The sequence below is a fragment of the Barbus barbus genome, assembly GCF_936440315.1.
Source record: "Barbus barbus genome assembly, chromosome: 24".
NCBI classification, from domain to species: Eukaryota; Metazoa; Chordata; class Actinopteri; order Cypriniformes; family Cyprinidae; genus Barbus; species Barbus barbus.
The window spans coordinates 30,201,941-30,215,578 of record NC_136752.1 but is presented as its reverse complement, the minus strand read 5'-3'; the positions used below and the strand labels follow the sequence as shown (position 1 = coordinate 30,215,578).

General features: G+C 34.6%; 1 protein-coding gene across 2 annotated transcripts; it reads right to left on the bottom strand.

Annotated features, from left to right (window-relative positions):
• Positions 1 to 471: 471 nt before the first annotated feature.
• On the bottom strand, positions 472 to 12,638 carry LOC306843393 (actin-related protein 10-like). 2 transcript variants are annotated; one of them, XM_079374868.1, is made up of 13 exons: positions 12,468 to 12,638; positions 10,225 to 10,297; positions 9,592 to 9,674; positions 9,396 to 9,504; positions 8,934 to 9,041; positions 8,442 to 8,509; positions 8,278 to 8,357; positions 7,455 to 7,490; positions 7,197 to 7,276; positions 6,008 to 6,081; positions 5,633 to 5,714; positions 4,203 to 4,404; positions 472 to 1,308 (listed from the first exon to the last, which is right to left on the bottom strand). In XM_079374868.1, exons 1-13 carry the CDS (start codon positions 12,542 to 12,544, stop codon positions 1,130 to 1,132), a joined length of 1,251 nt encoding a protein of 416 aa, XP_079230994.1. In that variant the 5' UTR covers positions 12,545 to 12,638; the 3' UTR covers positions 472 to 1,129. The 2 variants fall into 2 exon arrangements, with proteins under 2 accessions (XP_079230994.1, XP_079230995.1); XM_079374869.1 differs by lacking the exon at positions 472 to 1,308 and adding an exon at positions 3,342 to 4,042.
• Between the last annotated feature and the right edge of the window lie 1,000 nt (positions 12,639 to 13,638).

The following is a 13,638-nucleotide window of genomic DNA, read 5'->3' as shown; positions in this document are numbered from 1 at the left end:
CTCAAGACTCGATTCATATTTTTTCCATTTTGAACATAAATGCTCAAACTTAATTAAAAGCATCTTACTAATCTGATTGTAAGTGGTTCTCAAATTCTGTTTCTTGATTCCAATGTCATATTGACAAAAAATAAGAAAGGTTCAATCCCAAGTTAGTTACTAGAACTTGCCAAAAGTAGATGTTCATCTTTGGTGCCGTTGTCCTTACCACTCGCTGCTGACAAGTGTGGTCTTACAAATATGATGAAAATACAATTTTAAGCAGTAAATGTTTTTAAGTCTATGGAAGCTAATTTCCACCACAGAATATAAAAAAAATTAAAAACGTAATTTTGACTATTTATGCCACGATTGATCTGTCTCAGAGTTTGCTAATATCTCAATTATGCTGACTTTTTTTAATGTTTTTATGTTTTTTATGTTGTCAAATTTACCTTTTTGATTCCTTGGGGGAAATAAGCTTCCAGAGAAGTATATCATGCAAGTTTATTGAAACAACTGGAAAACACATAAAGAGAAACGCTGACAGCTTTTTATTTTTTATGACCAGACCTCAAACTTTAGTAAAACATGACTGCAAAAGTAAGAAACAGAAAAGAGCAATCTGAGTTAATATGACTAAATCAGTTGACACTTAGTGGACAAGTATAATAGAATACCCCAGCTTCAAACACTAATTTTGGAATGTTTATTTTTTCACAAACCTAATAAATACACCAAACTTTTCAACATATTCAGTGCTTCAAGCTCGTTGTTGTTAAATAGAACTGAAATATTATGTAGTTTCTTGGCACTATGGTCAAGATGATCTGTATTTGATGGTGCAACATCAAGCATACATTTAAATAATAATAAAAAGTAACCTTTTGACCTAAACTACATAAGTGTCATGCTTTGGAAACCATTTAGAGCATTTGAAAAGATTTTCTCCTGCCTTTCATGATGAGCTGATGGTGACTGACACCTAGTGGTTTTGGTTTAGCCTACTATTCAAATTAAGTATAGCTGACTAATATGGCAGACTTTAGGCTATTACAGGTGAGGACTCATATATACGTTTCTGCTGTAAAAATAAAAGAGCATATCTGAATAAGCAGATTTAGAGGAGGTTAGATGTGAAGTGTCCAGTTCATTTCTCGGTGGAGAAGGCCCTCTTCATGAGAGGCGGCGTCTTTCCCGCCTCATAGACTGAATCCGGCAGTGGGGTGCTGAGACAACACCAGTCTGGGATGCGACCCGTCTGGTTATAGTAGTCTCTGGACACCGAGCGACTCCCTAAAATGTCCTGCAACGCTCCAAATATAGCACCTACATGGGAAGAAGAAACAAAACAACTTTGAGTGAATGGTAGGGATGCACCGATATGAAAATTTTGGCCGATATCGATAACTCTTTATATTTGAAAGCCGATAACCGATATGTTGGCTGAGAAATCTAAATTAAATTTATATAATTTTTGAGAGCCTGATTACAAAAAAGGTCTCATCATTAAAAGCCACGTCCCAAACACTTCAACATAAGCAGCCTAGTTTGAACAGTGTATGTTTTAAAAATAATTTTACTCTCCTATTACCAAATTTCCTCATAAAAAAGTCTTACAAATAAATAAAATAATGCATAAATAATGCAAACAAGTCAATGGACATCATTACTTACATGTAAAGAATCAAAATGCATGCGCTATGGATCAATAAAATGGAAAAGCCTCTGCACGGACAATAATACAAATTATTTTAATTACTAAACCATATTTTTAACAAAAATAATAAGAGAAAAATAAAAGTGGTGCTTATTGTTAATAATGCATCTATAATTTTGATAAAGTAACAGATTAATACCACTGTTTTAAATAGCAGCAATGTTGTTTGAGCTGCATGCGCTGTGACTGAAGAGCTGATTGAACACAAGTAAACTGAAGCGCTTGCTAGCAGCTTATTTACCTCAAGGAAATGCATCCTATGAGATTAATCAGATATTAATACAACAAACATAATATTACAGCTTCTATACATGTACAAAATGATGCAGTTATTGCGTGCTATATTCAGAATGTGTATCTCCTCTTGTGGACACGCTCTTGGCTCTTCCCATAACAACGTGCTGAAACACGGCAAATAAACCCAAAGAATTCACAATGTTTTATTATAATAATGTTCTCATTAGAATGTTATATACACGCCATTCCCAGTCATAGTTATTAATGTTGTGCGCTGCTGTTTGAGCTGCGTGTGCTGAGCTGAAGAGCAGCGGTAAACTGAAGCGCTCTATTAACTTAACCAAACGCATTATATATGAGATAAAGCAGATATACATAAAATAAACAATATTACAACGTACAATTGCACTAAGGCTGCAAATGCACAAGCGAACTTAACTGTGATGGAGGTGTAGCTCCGTTGCTCAATGCACGCACAAAACACGGGCGCACAAAAATTCACATTATCATTTTATGTAGCCTTTATGACAGACTTGCCCTGCACATGTTGCGCTTAAGTGTATTTTCCTTTTCAAAGAGATTCCAATAATATTTTAAGCATTTTAAAACCATCATGGTGTGCATCTGAAGTGTCTCTGAAGGAAATAATGCATTAAGATATCGGACAAATTTTTTTACCGCACCGATAACATAAAAAATGTACATTTATTGGCCGATACCGATATGGTGGCCGATATATCATGCATCACAGAGAATGGTTTAAAGTTCCATGGTAGAAAATTGTTATATCCAGGTGTGTTAAAGGAATGGTTCACCCAAAAATGAAAATGTGCTCGCACTCAGGCCATCTGAGATGTAGATGAGTTTGTTTCTTCAAATGTAGCATCACATCCAATGACTTTTTCATTGGAGGAAGCGTTATCCAGCTAACAGGGAATGTTCTGATGAGGTTCTCTCAAAGTTTTGAACAAACGTTCTGCCAGTAACATTAACAGAATGTTCATTCAAAGTAATTTGGTAGAGATGCACTGATCGACCAGCCAGGGACTGGAATTTGCCGGTTTTAGCCACTTCAGATGCAGCTTCTGTGTTTCCCGAGTTTGCTGATACTGGTTTAATTTGAACAGTAACAGCTCTACAGTTTCTTATTATTCTAACTGAATTAATTGAAACAATGTAAGAATTTGATGTGAAAGATGATAGTGAAAAAAATGACAATTTAAGAAATGACATCTGTATTGTTATATACAGCAACTCCTTTTCAGTTAATTGTTATTTCTACCTCTTTTCTAGTCACAGAGCACTCTATTTTGAGAGTTGTTTGAGTGAGAGAACATCTAACTTGGTCCAGATTGAGGGAATTGTAATGTTTAATCATTTTTCATCATGTAAATATTTTTTAGCATTTAATTGTTTTTTTTTAAAAAGCATAGATTTTTGTTTGTATATGCTGTCAATTATAGTTTTTAGAAAAAGAAAATCGGTATCGGCAGGTTACAAAATCAGAAATCGGAATGGGCCAAGAAAATTGCAATCGGTGTATCTCTATTATTTGGTCTTTAATAATGTCCTCAAAACGTTGGCACAAAAACATTATGCATGCATTGTTCATGGAATTTTTCTGAAACATTTCAGCTGGGCGTTCGTCTGACATTTTTTAAAATGTTACTACTTGTTTCAGAATGTTCAGAGAACATAAAAGTAGGCTAATGTTTCCATAATGTTAGGAAAATGATCAAATGTTCCCTTAACATTCTCATTACCATAAAACATTTGAAAAAATTGGGCGTCCAGTTAACAATCAGAAATAACATTTTCATGACTTCATGAGAAAGCTAGCAAAACGTCATTAGAACATATATCTGTTAACTAGGATTATGAACTCTTTTGAAATATTTTAGCCAGAAGCAATAGTCTGAAGTTAAAAGCATCTTAATGCTGGATTAGTTTCATCTTTTGTCTTCTCCAGATGTTAACTGATGGACTGGAGTGGTGTGGATTATTGTGATGTTTTTATCAGCTGTTTGGACTCTCATTCTGACGGCACCCATTCACTGCAGAGCATCCATTGCTGAGACACTGATGCAGAGACACATTTCTACAAACCTGATGAAGAAACAAACTCACATCATCTCGGATGAACCGAGGGTGAGCACATTTTCAGCAAATCTTCATTTTCACAACTGCTTTATCAAAACACGTTAGATCTTTAGATCATGCAGAGGACAGGAGTCTCAAAGCCTTTGCCGTGACTTTCTGTGCTCACCTCCTAACCAGGCAGTGCAGTTGGGTTTGGAGGGTGGGCTGTGGATTCGGAAGCTCTTGGTAGCTAGAGCATCGCAGTACTTGGGTTTCTCCACAAGCAAGCGGATCTCAGCCAGGAGTCGGTGCAGGAACCCGGGCAGCATGGCCGTACCACCGATTATCACCATGTTCTCCGACAGAACCTTGCGAGTGTCGATGGGACACTGGTGAGGAACAAACACTTAATGAACAAGGTGAATGCTGGGAAAACTGAGAACTATAGATGTAGCGGTATGAAAATTTCTCATCACGATTATAGTGACCAAAATGATCACGGTTATCAGTAGTATCACGGTCTTGTTAAAATGTGCTGGAAATGTACTGACACATAAATCATTTCACCAATTTTTGTATTTAAAATCAACGAACAATAAATAACATTACTTTGTTTGCATAAACACAAACAATAACATACCAATGATGTCCAGATTTTAAATGTCAACAGTTTAGCTAATAATAACGTACGAAGTGTTCAAATAAAGCTTTGAAAACATTTCATAAAAAGGTAAACCTCACATTTCAGCCTTTAAAGAAATGGGTTGAGTCAAAATGATAACTGATTAATAAATGAGTATATGTATATTATCTGCTCCATAAATAATTCTAGATAACTTATCTGAATTGTTTAAATGTGTAGAATCCACATAAGCTTGTTTTTTATCAACCGGTCAAAATTGACAGGGCATGTAAATCCGGTCTGTGTTCAGTCCAGACAGAAGCTGCACACAGACTGAATGTGAGTCTCTGTAAATCCAGTCTCTGACAGCAGGTGGCGCTGATGGAGCAGCAGAATTACAGCTGTTTCCCGTAACCTCCGTGACACAGCAGCATTGCTACTTTATTAGGTCTTACATGGAGCGAAGATGAAAACAAAATGCCATCGAATCTTTTCTGAAGACAGTTAGAACCTTCAGAGGTACATTCATATAATTAATTCATATACTGATTTGAATAATACCCTTAGCGCTCTTTTAAAACCTTGCAGTTTTCCACCATGTTTTCACACAAATCTGAACTTCTCTGTGTGCTGAGACTGTTCATTAAAACTCTTCATGCTGGATAGTATTTATTTATCCTCAGTTGTTCAAATCGCGGTAATTGAATACAGTGTTAATGATGATTAAAATATAAAAACGATAATACCGTGGAGAATTTTTATCATGATTTATCGTCAAACTGGTAATCGTAAACTTTAATTTCGGAACGAGATTTTTCAAAAGTACTCGTCACCAGAAAGACTTTCAGAATGTATCATCACATCGAATAAAACAAAAGAAAGGAACTTTTCAGGAACAAAACTGCCAGCAGAACAGTTTAATATGCTTAACAGTGGCGACAACATTACGCTTCCTCGTCCTTTGATAAAATTCAACTGAATTGAATATTCTGTACCTTCACCAAAGTGTCCAGCAGCAGCGTGGCGATGGATTTCTCCTCATTATCCTGCTCGAACAACATCTCGGCCACAGAGTCTCTGGAAAACAGCGCAGCACGTTTCAGTAAGAAGCACAGAATGTGGGTCAGATTAATAAACAAAACCCCGTCTGTAAGAGAGAGCGGAGACAATAACGAGAACGTGTCGTCTCATTAATCTTAGTTCTGTGGATAAAAGCGTCTGCTAAAAGATTAAATGTCAATAAAACAGCTTGAGATTAATACGGTCACATTTACCTCAGGAAAGACATTCAATGACCATAAACTTGATAGTCATCTAGACAAAAATAACTCAGAAAATCAGATCATCACATCCGGTTTGAAGGTTTTTACCTGATGGATCCCTTGATATGCAGAATCTTCCGGCCATCCAGAGGATATTCCACATCTGGGGGAGGAGCCGGTCTCTGATGGACCAATCAGAGCGACTGTGAATATTTACTCATTCTACATACAGTTAGGTAACATACTGAATTATGTGATTATTCTTAAACATGTTATTGGAAACTCTATATATTTATTTATATATAAATATTTATGAATCTAATAAAATAGATTAGGTAAACATCATCTGCAGTCTTTGGTTGATTTGGATGAAGTATAAAAAAATATCACTGATGAGCAAAAAATCATTTGTGCAAAAAACACTGGAGAACAGCAGTAAAAAATGCTACACATTACAGTTTATACAGTGTGGGATAATGATTATATCATTTAATTATTGCATTGTGCTCAGTGGATTTAGATTAAGTTGAATTCAGATTCAGAAATTCAGAATCTGTTCATTTTATTCCTTTGATTATGGTTATGCTTCATTAAAACGTGTTGTTGGAAAATGTATTTTAACTTTATTATTTTGTTTAATAGCATGTCAGCAGCATCCCATTAATAGCAGCCGTACAATTAACAGAAAACTATATAAAACATTTCATTCCAAATTACGCTACCAAATTTATGTTTTTACTCACCAAGACTGCTTTTATTTGACCAAAAATACAGTATAAATTGTGAACTATTATTCTAATTTACAACAGCTGTTTTCTGTGTGAATATGTTTTAAACTGTAATTTATTTCTGTGATCTGCAGCTGTATTTTCAGCATCATTACTCCAGTCTTCAGTGTCACATGATCTTCAGAAATCATTCTAATATGCTGATTTGCAGCTTAATTATCGATTATTATTGTGAATATTTGTTTTATTTCCTGATATTTCTAGCAATTAATCATCTGAATCGACTGACAGCTTTAATAGTCACTTACATTTTACATTTACATTTATGCATTTAGCAGACGCTTTTATCCAAAGCGACTTACATTGCATTCAAGTTACAGTTTTTACATTTTATCAGCTCTTGCTTTCCCTGGGAATCGAACCCATGACCTTGGCGTTGCTAGCGCCATGCTCTACTATTTGAGCTACAGGAAAGCCTATAAAAAAATATTTTTAAAGATTTTTTATAGGCTTTTATATATTTTTTTATAGGCTTTTATAGAACACTTTTTAAAAGCGTGTTCACTGACCTCAGCAGATCCGTCTATGTTAAATTTGGCCTCCTGGATCTTCATGCCCCTCTGCAGGTCACTAACGAAACACGCCCGCACTACACACACACACACACACACACACACACACACACACACACACACACACAGTTAGCTGATCAAGTCAGCATGAAACAGTTTTTGCAACCCATTTTTCATTTTACAGAGGAGTCAAGAAGAGTAAATGTAGAGTGATGTCTGATTTTATGCCTGAGGAAGCGTCTCTATATGACGTACCTTTGATATCCTCCACAACATCCTCTGGAACAGAGCCTGTGATAAAGACCAATAGATAATCAAACATGAAGCGATATTTACCCTGCAAACCTACTGTATCATATTCATATTTACATTTCTAAGGCCTCTAAATAATCAAACTTTGCTATCAATCTCCTCCATGTCTTCTGTCGTCTGGTTGATAGTTTAGAGGGTTAAAAGCTCTTTTAGTGTAACTGTAGAAGAGTCCAGCTTCAGTGTCTTTCTGGTGTCAAATCTGGACTGATTTTGATCAAGTAAAGGTCAGAATAACTGCAGTCATATCTCCAGATGAACTCTTACTGGACTGAAGCAGCTCAGCTTTACTTGATTCTCCATCAATCATTTTCTAGTAAAATCAGTGCGTCTCAAATCTGATCATCAGGATCTTTAGAGGAGTGTTTGTTTCCAGAAGCTTTACTTTCTCTGTTTCTCAGCGGAGGAATGATCTTCATCTCACATCTTCTGAGGAGCGTTTATTTCTCTCAATCAGCATTGCATTATATGTTTGGATCATTTGCATCTCATCTTACTGAGACATATTACTGGAGATATAGAGCGACCACTGATATTTAGATCATTTTAAATCAGTATCTGCTCTACTGTTATAAAGATCTCATTGATTTACATCACAAGCAGCAGAATTGCATCATAGAAATATCAGCATCTGCACCAAATTCATATTTTTGAATAAAATTGAGCTGTTTTTCCTTCATATTCTCACTGTATCAGACAATATGAGCTCTAAAAGCCTGATGGATCAACTATAATCCTCAACAAAATGTGTGATGTGTATCGGTCTTACTGATGACGGTGGGCAGACTGAGGCCGGTGCCAGAGTCGGTGTCCAGTGTGCATTGCTCACTCAGCAGACTGTGCAGCTCCCTACAGAAGAACAACAACACTGAGAACACAAACATTATGATCTACACACCGTCTCTTTTTATCTGATGCTCCACATGGACCTACTTATGAACAGCTTTTCCTCCCATCGGTAGAGCTTCCCACGCAGACAGGATCGGAATGCCTTCATAGATCTAATGCACTGTTAAAGTCATCTGACCACATATAACATTGTGTGTAAACAACAGGTGAAGACTAACACTAATCAATCATTCAGACCAAGAATAAGAATTAAAGGAATAGCTGTATCATTCTCATCAGTGTCTCAGCAATGGATGCTTCAGCTTTTGTGTTCTCCAGATGTTAACTGATGGACTGGAGTGGTGTGGATTATTGTGATGTTTTTATCAGCTGTTTGGACTCTCATTCTGACGGCACCCATTCACTGCAGAGCATCCATTGCTGAGACACTGATGCAGAGACACATTTCTACAAACCTGATGAAGAAACAAACTCATCCTGATCTGGGATGAACTGAGGGTGAGGATATTTTCATTTTTAATTGAACAAAAATAGTAGGCAAAATAGTTTAAGAGCTTATTTGCTGTGAAAGGATTCTGGTAACACCAGCGTCTCTGTATATCCACAGTCCATGACGAGAGCAGACTGGATGCCCAGAGTCATAACAGACATCAGATGACTCGGAGCAAACAGGACTGATGGGACCTGCAACAGAAAGACACGATGAAATGTTTTGAGTAATACTTACTATACTGTAATCAGTAGACATGACTGAGAGAATTTAGGTAACCGCTAGAAATGTGGCTCATAGTAGATCTTCTATTAGATCATCTTATTTTTGGTTTGGGTCCAAATTAATGCATTTCTAAATATCTGTCCATCATTTTCAGTTAGGCTTTCCAAAACTCTATTATTTTCCCATTCATATTCTTTATTTTGCTGCGAAACCGCTTTGGATCAAAATTATCATATAATAAACAATGTGATCTTTTGACTTAACACAAGAGAGCAACCATTAAGATATGAAGACGTTTTATTTTAGACGCAGCATGACTTCACCTCAAAGTGCTTAAAGAAGACTCTGGAGAGCGTCTCTCTGAAGTGTGAAGGACAGAGGATGGATTCGATGATCACCACGCGCCGGTCTCGAGGATTCACCAGCAGATGCCTGAAGGGAGGAACAGCATCATGAGTTCAGCTGTGATGAACAAACACAAACCAGCTCTAAAACAGCACATAAAAGCGTCTCTGGTACCGGAAGTACAGCAGGTGAATGAACTCCTTCAGGATGCTGTAGAGCTCCTCAGTGTTGATGTTGTACTGAACGACTCGCACAGCCTGGAAGAGTGAGAGACGCTAAGGTTAATGTTTTAACTATATGTGTCCCTGCAGCACAGAAGCAGTCATGAGTAGCACAGGTATATCTGTAGCAATAGACAACAATACATTGTATGGATCAAAATTATACATTTCTCTTTTATGACAAAAATCATTAGGATATTAAGATCATGTTCCATGAAGATATTTAGTACATTTCCTACCATAAATATATCAAAACTTCATTTTTGATTAGTAATATGCATTGCTAAGAACTTCATTTGAACAACTTTAAAGGAGATTTTCTCAATATTTAGATTTTTTTGCACCCTCAGATTCCAGATTTTCAAATAGTTGTATCTCAGACAAATATTGTCCTCTCATAACAAACCATACATCAATGGAGAGATTATTTATTTATAATGCATAAATCTCAATTTCAAAAAACTGACTCTTAAGACTGGTTTTGTGGTCCAGGGTCACAAATATCCAATATTAAAATAAAGATGCAGTAAATGTCGGTTTAATATGATCATGTTACTTCATTATTATGATTAGTTCTCAGACCGACCTCCTGAGATCCGGCGTGTTTAATTTCACTGGGAATGATGAATCTGGGCCCCGTCTCACCAGCAAAACCACATCTACACATAACAGCATAATCATCCATCAGTACAACACATCAACACGAGCGGCACAGCTTTCTGTCTGAAGGAAAAATACTTGTGCTTCACATTATGATATTAGGATATTTAAAAAAATAAATAAATAAAAATTACATTCATCACAAAACATTTCAGGACATATATTCAAGCGCTTCATACTGTAATATAACAATAATACCTTTATTTTTTATTTATTAGTAAAACAAATCTTTTTTACGACCATTTTTAAATATTTTTTTTAGGGCTGTCGCGATTCGTCGCGACTAGTCGATTATTAAAAATCGTAAAATCGCAAAATACCGGAAGTGGTGCATTTCTAGGACGAGAATCCATAAAACACATTATTAGACTATTTTCCAAGGCTACATGATATATTAAACCCATTTAAAAAGAATTAAGCATAATTGTGAATTCACAAAAGCTATGATTTAATGAAATAATGATATGCGATGCAGTTCACACCGTATATGGTCTTTAATTATTTCCATGTGTGTAGATTAAGCTCGTGCGTCTCACAGCAGCTCCACAGAAACTGTTATCATTTACATGAGGAGCGTCTCAAACTCATCTCTGCATGCTGTTGTGAGTTTGTGTTTATTATAACCTTCATCTGGGAACTCAACGTGCAGCATTTCATCAGATTTGTGAGGTAAATCATTTATAAATCTACACAAACACAGGAGAATACATCGAGATTTCAAAATAAAAGCTCAAACCCTCACTCTGAGTTACACGGATAGATGTCCACATATTCATATAACTACAGCAAATACAGCATTTCTGTCCTAAAGAGATGGACAAATATTAAAGATTAAGTGTCCGTTTGAATTAAATGGTGCTTGGTCAATATTAAACAGTAATGTGGCCGTCGGCGCCGCTGCAGGTCTTTGTTGTGATGCGTAATCTACATTAGCTCTACTGTTTATAATACATTATGCATTTTAACAGTTTTGTTCAATAAAACCATATGATTTCTTGCTTTTGATACTTTATTTGAACTAATTATTATTGCATCATTGCTATTATATATGTATTAAGTCATTTTAAAAGCTATTGTTCACTTAAATACATTTTTATTATGACAAAAAATTATATGCCCTATGAAATCCGTTTTATTTCCAAATTCAGTTTTGTTAAATTTTATTAATCAAAAAGCCTGTCTAATTAATTGAGTTTTACAGTTGTATCTGTACCAAATTCTGTTTTCCATTATTTTCTGGATTCCATTTTAATGATTCCATTAAATTTTAATAATAAAAAGCATTTTTTTTGCGGGGAATTAGTCGTTTAGATAAATAGAAATAAAAATAGTCGTTAGTGGCAGCCCTTTATTTTTTATGTTTAGATATTTTTATAATGTTTTTACTCTGCATACATCAGCGTAAAGCCTTTTTAGGACCATTAAGATGGAAAAATATTTGAAATATATTTATAATTTTGTTTTAAATAATTAATTATAATATGCTATATAAATCAGCATAAACCTTTATAGGACCGTTTATATATATATATATATATATTATTATTATTTCTTTCCCCCTTTTATGCTGATTTACATAGGTCTATATATATATATTATTTTATAGGCCTATATCTTTTCACTTAACTTTTGTCATTTAGCAGACGCTTTTGTCCAAAGCGACTTACAAATAAGAAAAAGTAACTAAAACTAAAAGTTACAACTCTATAAATACTATATACCTACATATTTAAGAAAATAAAGAAATTAAATAAAATTGACACATGCATATAACAACATTTCAATAAATAACATTTCATTTTAGAATATTATATATATATATTTTTATATTTCAGCATAAATTATAGTGTGAAATATGACTCATCCACATGTTATGGTATGTCTATTTATTAAAACAAATCTCCAGCTAATTGCGGAGCAGTAAATTACTGCTATGGTGTGTATCCATTAAACATGCTATTAGCAAGATACATGTCCAAATAACACGGTATTTACACGCCATCAGCTCCTTTAACACTGGTAAAACAGTATTTTTTGCTAGTGCTATTAATGTAATGATGAACTGATGAATCAGGACGCATAAATCAGGTTTTATAAGCTGTTATTTGACTAAAACATGGTTTCTATCACTTTATTTATCCCTCAGCCTCGAGCTAACAGCTCACTTACTTTGTGTAGGCCGCTCCTAAATCAATGACTACGGCTGTCTTCTCTCCTCCACTGCCCAAGCCTTCAAACAAGGGCATTTTTATCGATAGAAATTAATAAAAGTATCAGAAAACAGAATTATTGATGTGTAAACACAGCGAGGACACTCATAGCATCAGAGGGAAGGGCGGGGTCCTTCAGAATGGCTGCCCCGTGTTTGCCTGACTGACAATTATTACGGTAAATAATCCAACACATCGAACAAACAAACATTTTTACACGTTTATATAATTATACTATTTTGTTTTTTTCTGTGTAGCGACATGTGTAAGTGCTGTGTGGAACGGTAGGCGTATGAAATGGGTCCGGCGTGAAGTCACCAGCTCCGCTGATCTGAGATCAGTTTTTATTTTTTATTTTTTGTTTTTGATTATTGAATGCATAAAAAAAGCAAAACAATAGTCATCGTCAAAGCACAACAACAGTCCAGTCCAGGGTCCTTCAGTGCTTCAGTCCAGAGGAATCCACTGCTCTTATTGCGTTCAAGTTCATAGAGAATTCAATAGATTTAAAATACATTTATAATTCAAGTTTGAATCTTACAAAAAGAGTTGTGCATTTACAAAATTTACATTTATGAATATGATATTTAGCTAACAGGAAAATAAGGTTTATAAAATAGGCATCACTTCATGAAAGCCAAAAATGACATTTCTATAAGTAAACTCATAATTAGGATTCACATAACATTTGATAAAGTCAAGAATATCACACCAAAATGATGTTGTGTAAGAGCCATTCCAGAATAAATCTAAACAAATTGCATTGTTTTATAAACAGAAAGAACACTTAGTATTAATATCATTCTGTCTTTTAAGAGTGCAATCAATTCATATAAATTCTTATTATTATTATTAGTCAATAAGAAGAAGAAGAAGAAGAATTTATATGAATTGATTATTATTAATATTATTTAAAAATATATATTTATATACTTTTCAAATTATAAAACTCTTAAAATAATTATTTTGATTTAAAATCAAATTTTGGTTTGGATATGAGTTTAAAATAATTTTCAAAAGACTTCTGTCATTAAAAAGTACTTTAGAATATTAAAAATAAATAAATAACAATATTCATTATTAATAACCATTAATAATATTAATAGTAATAATAGCCTAATAATAATACA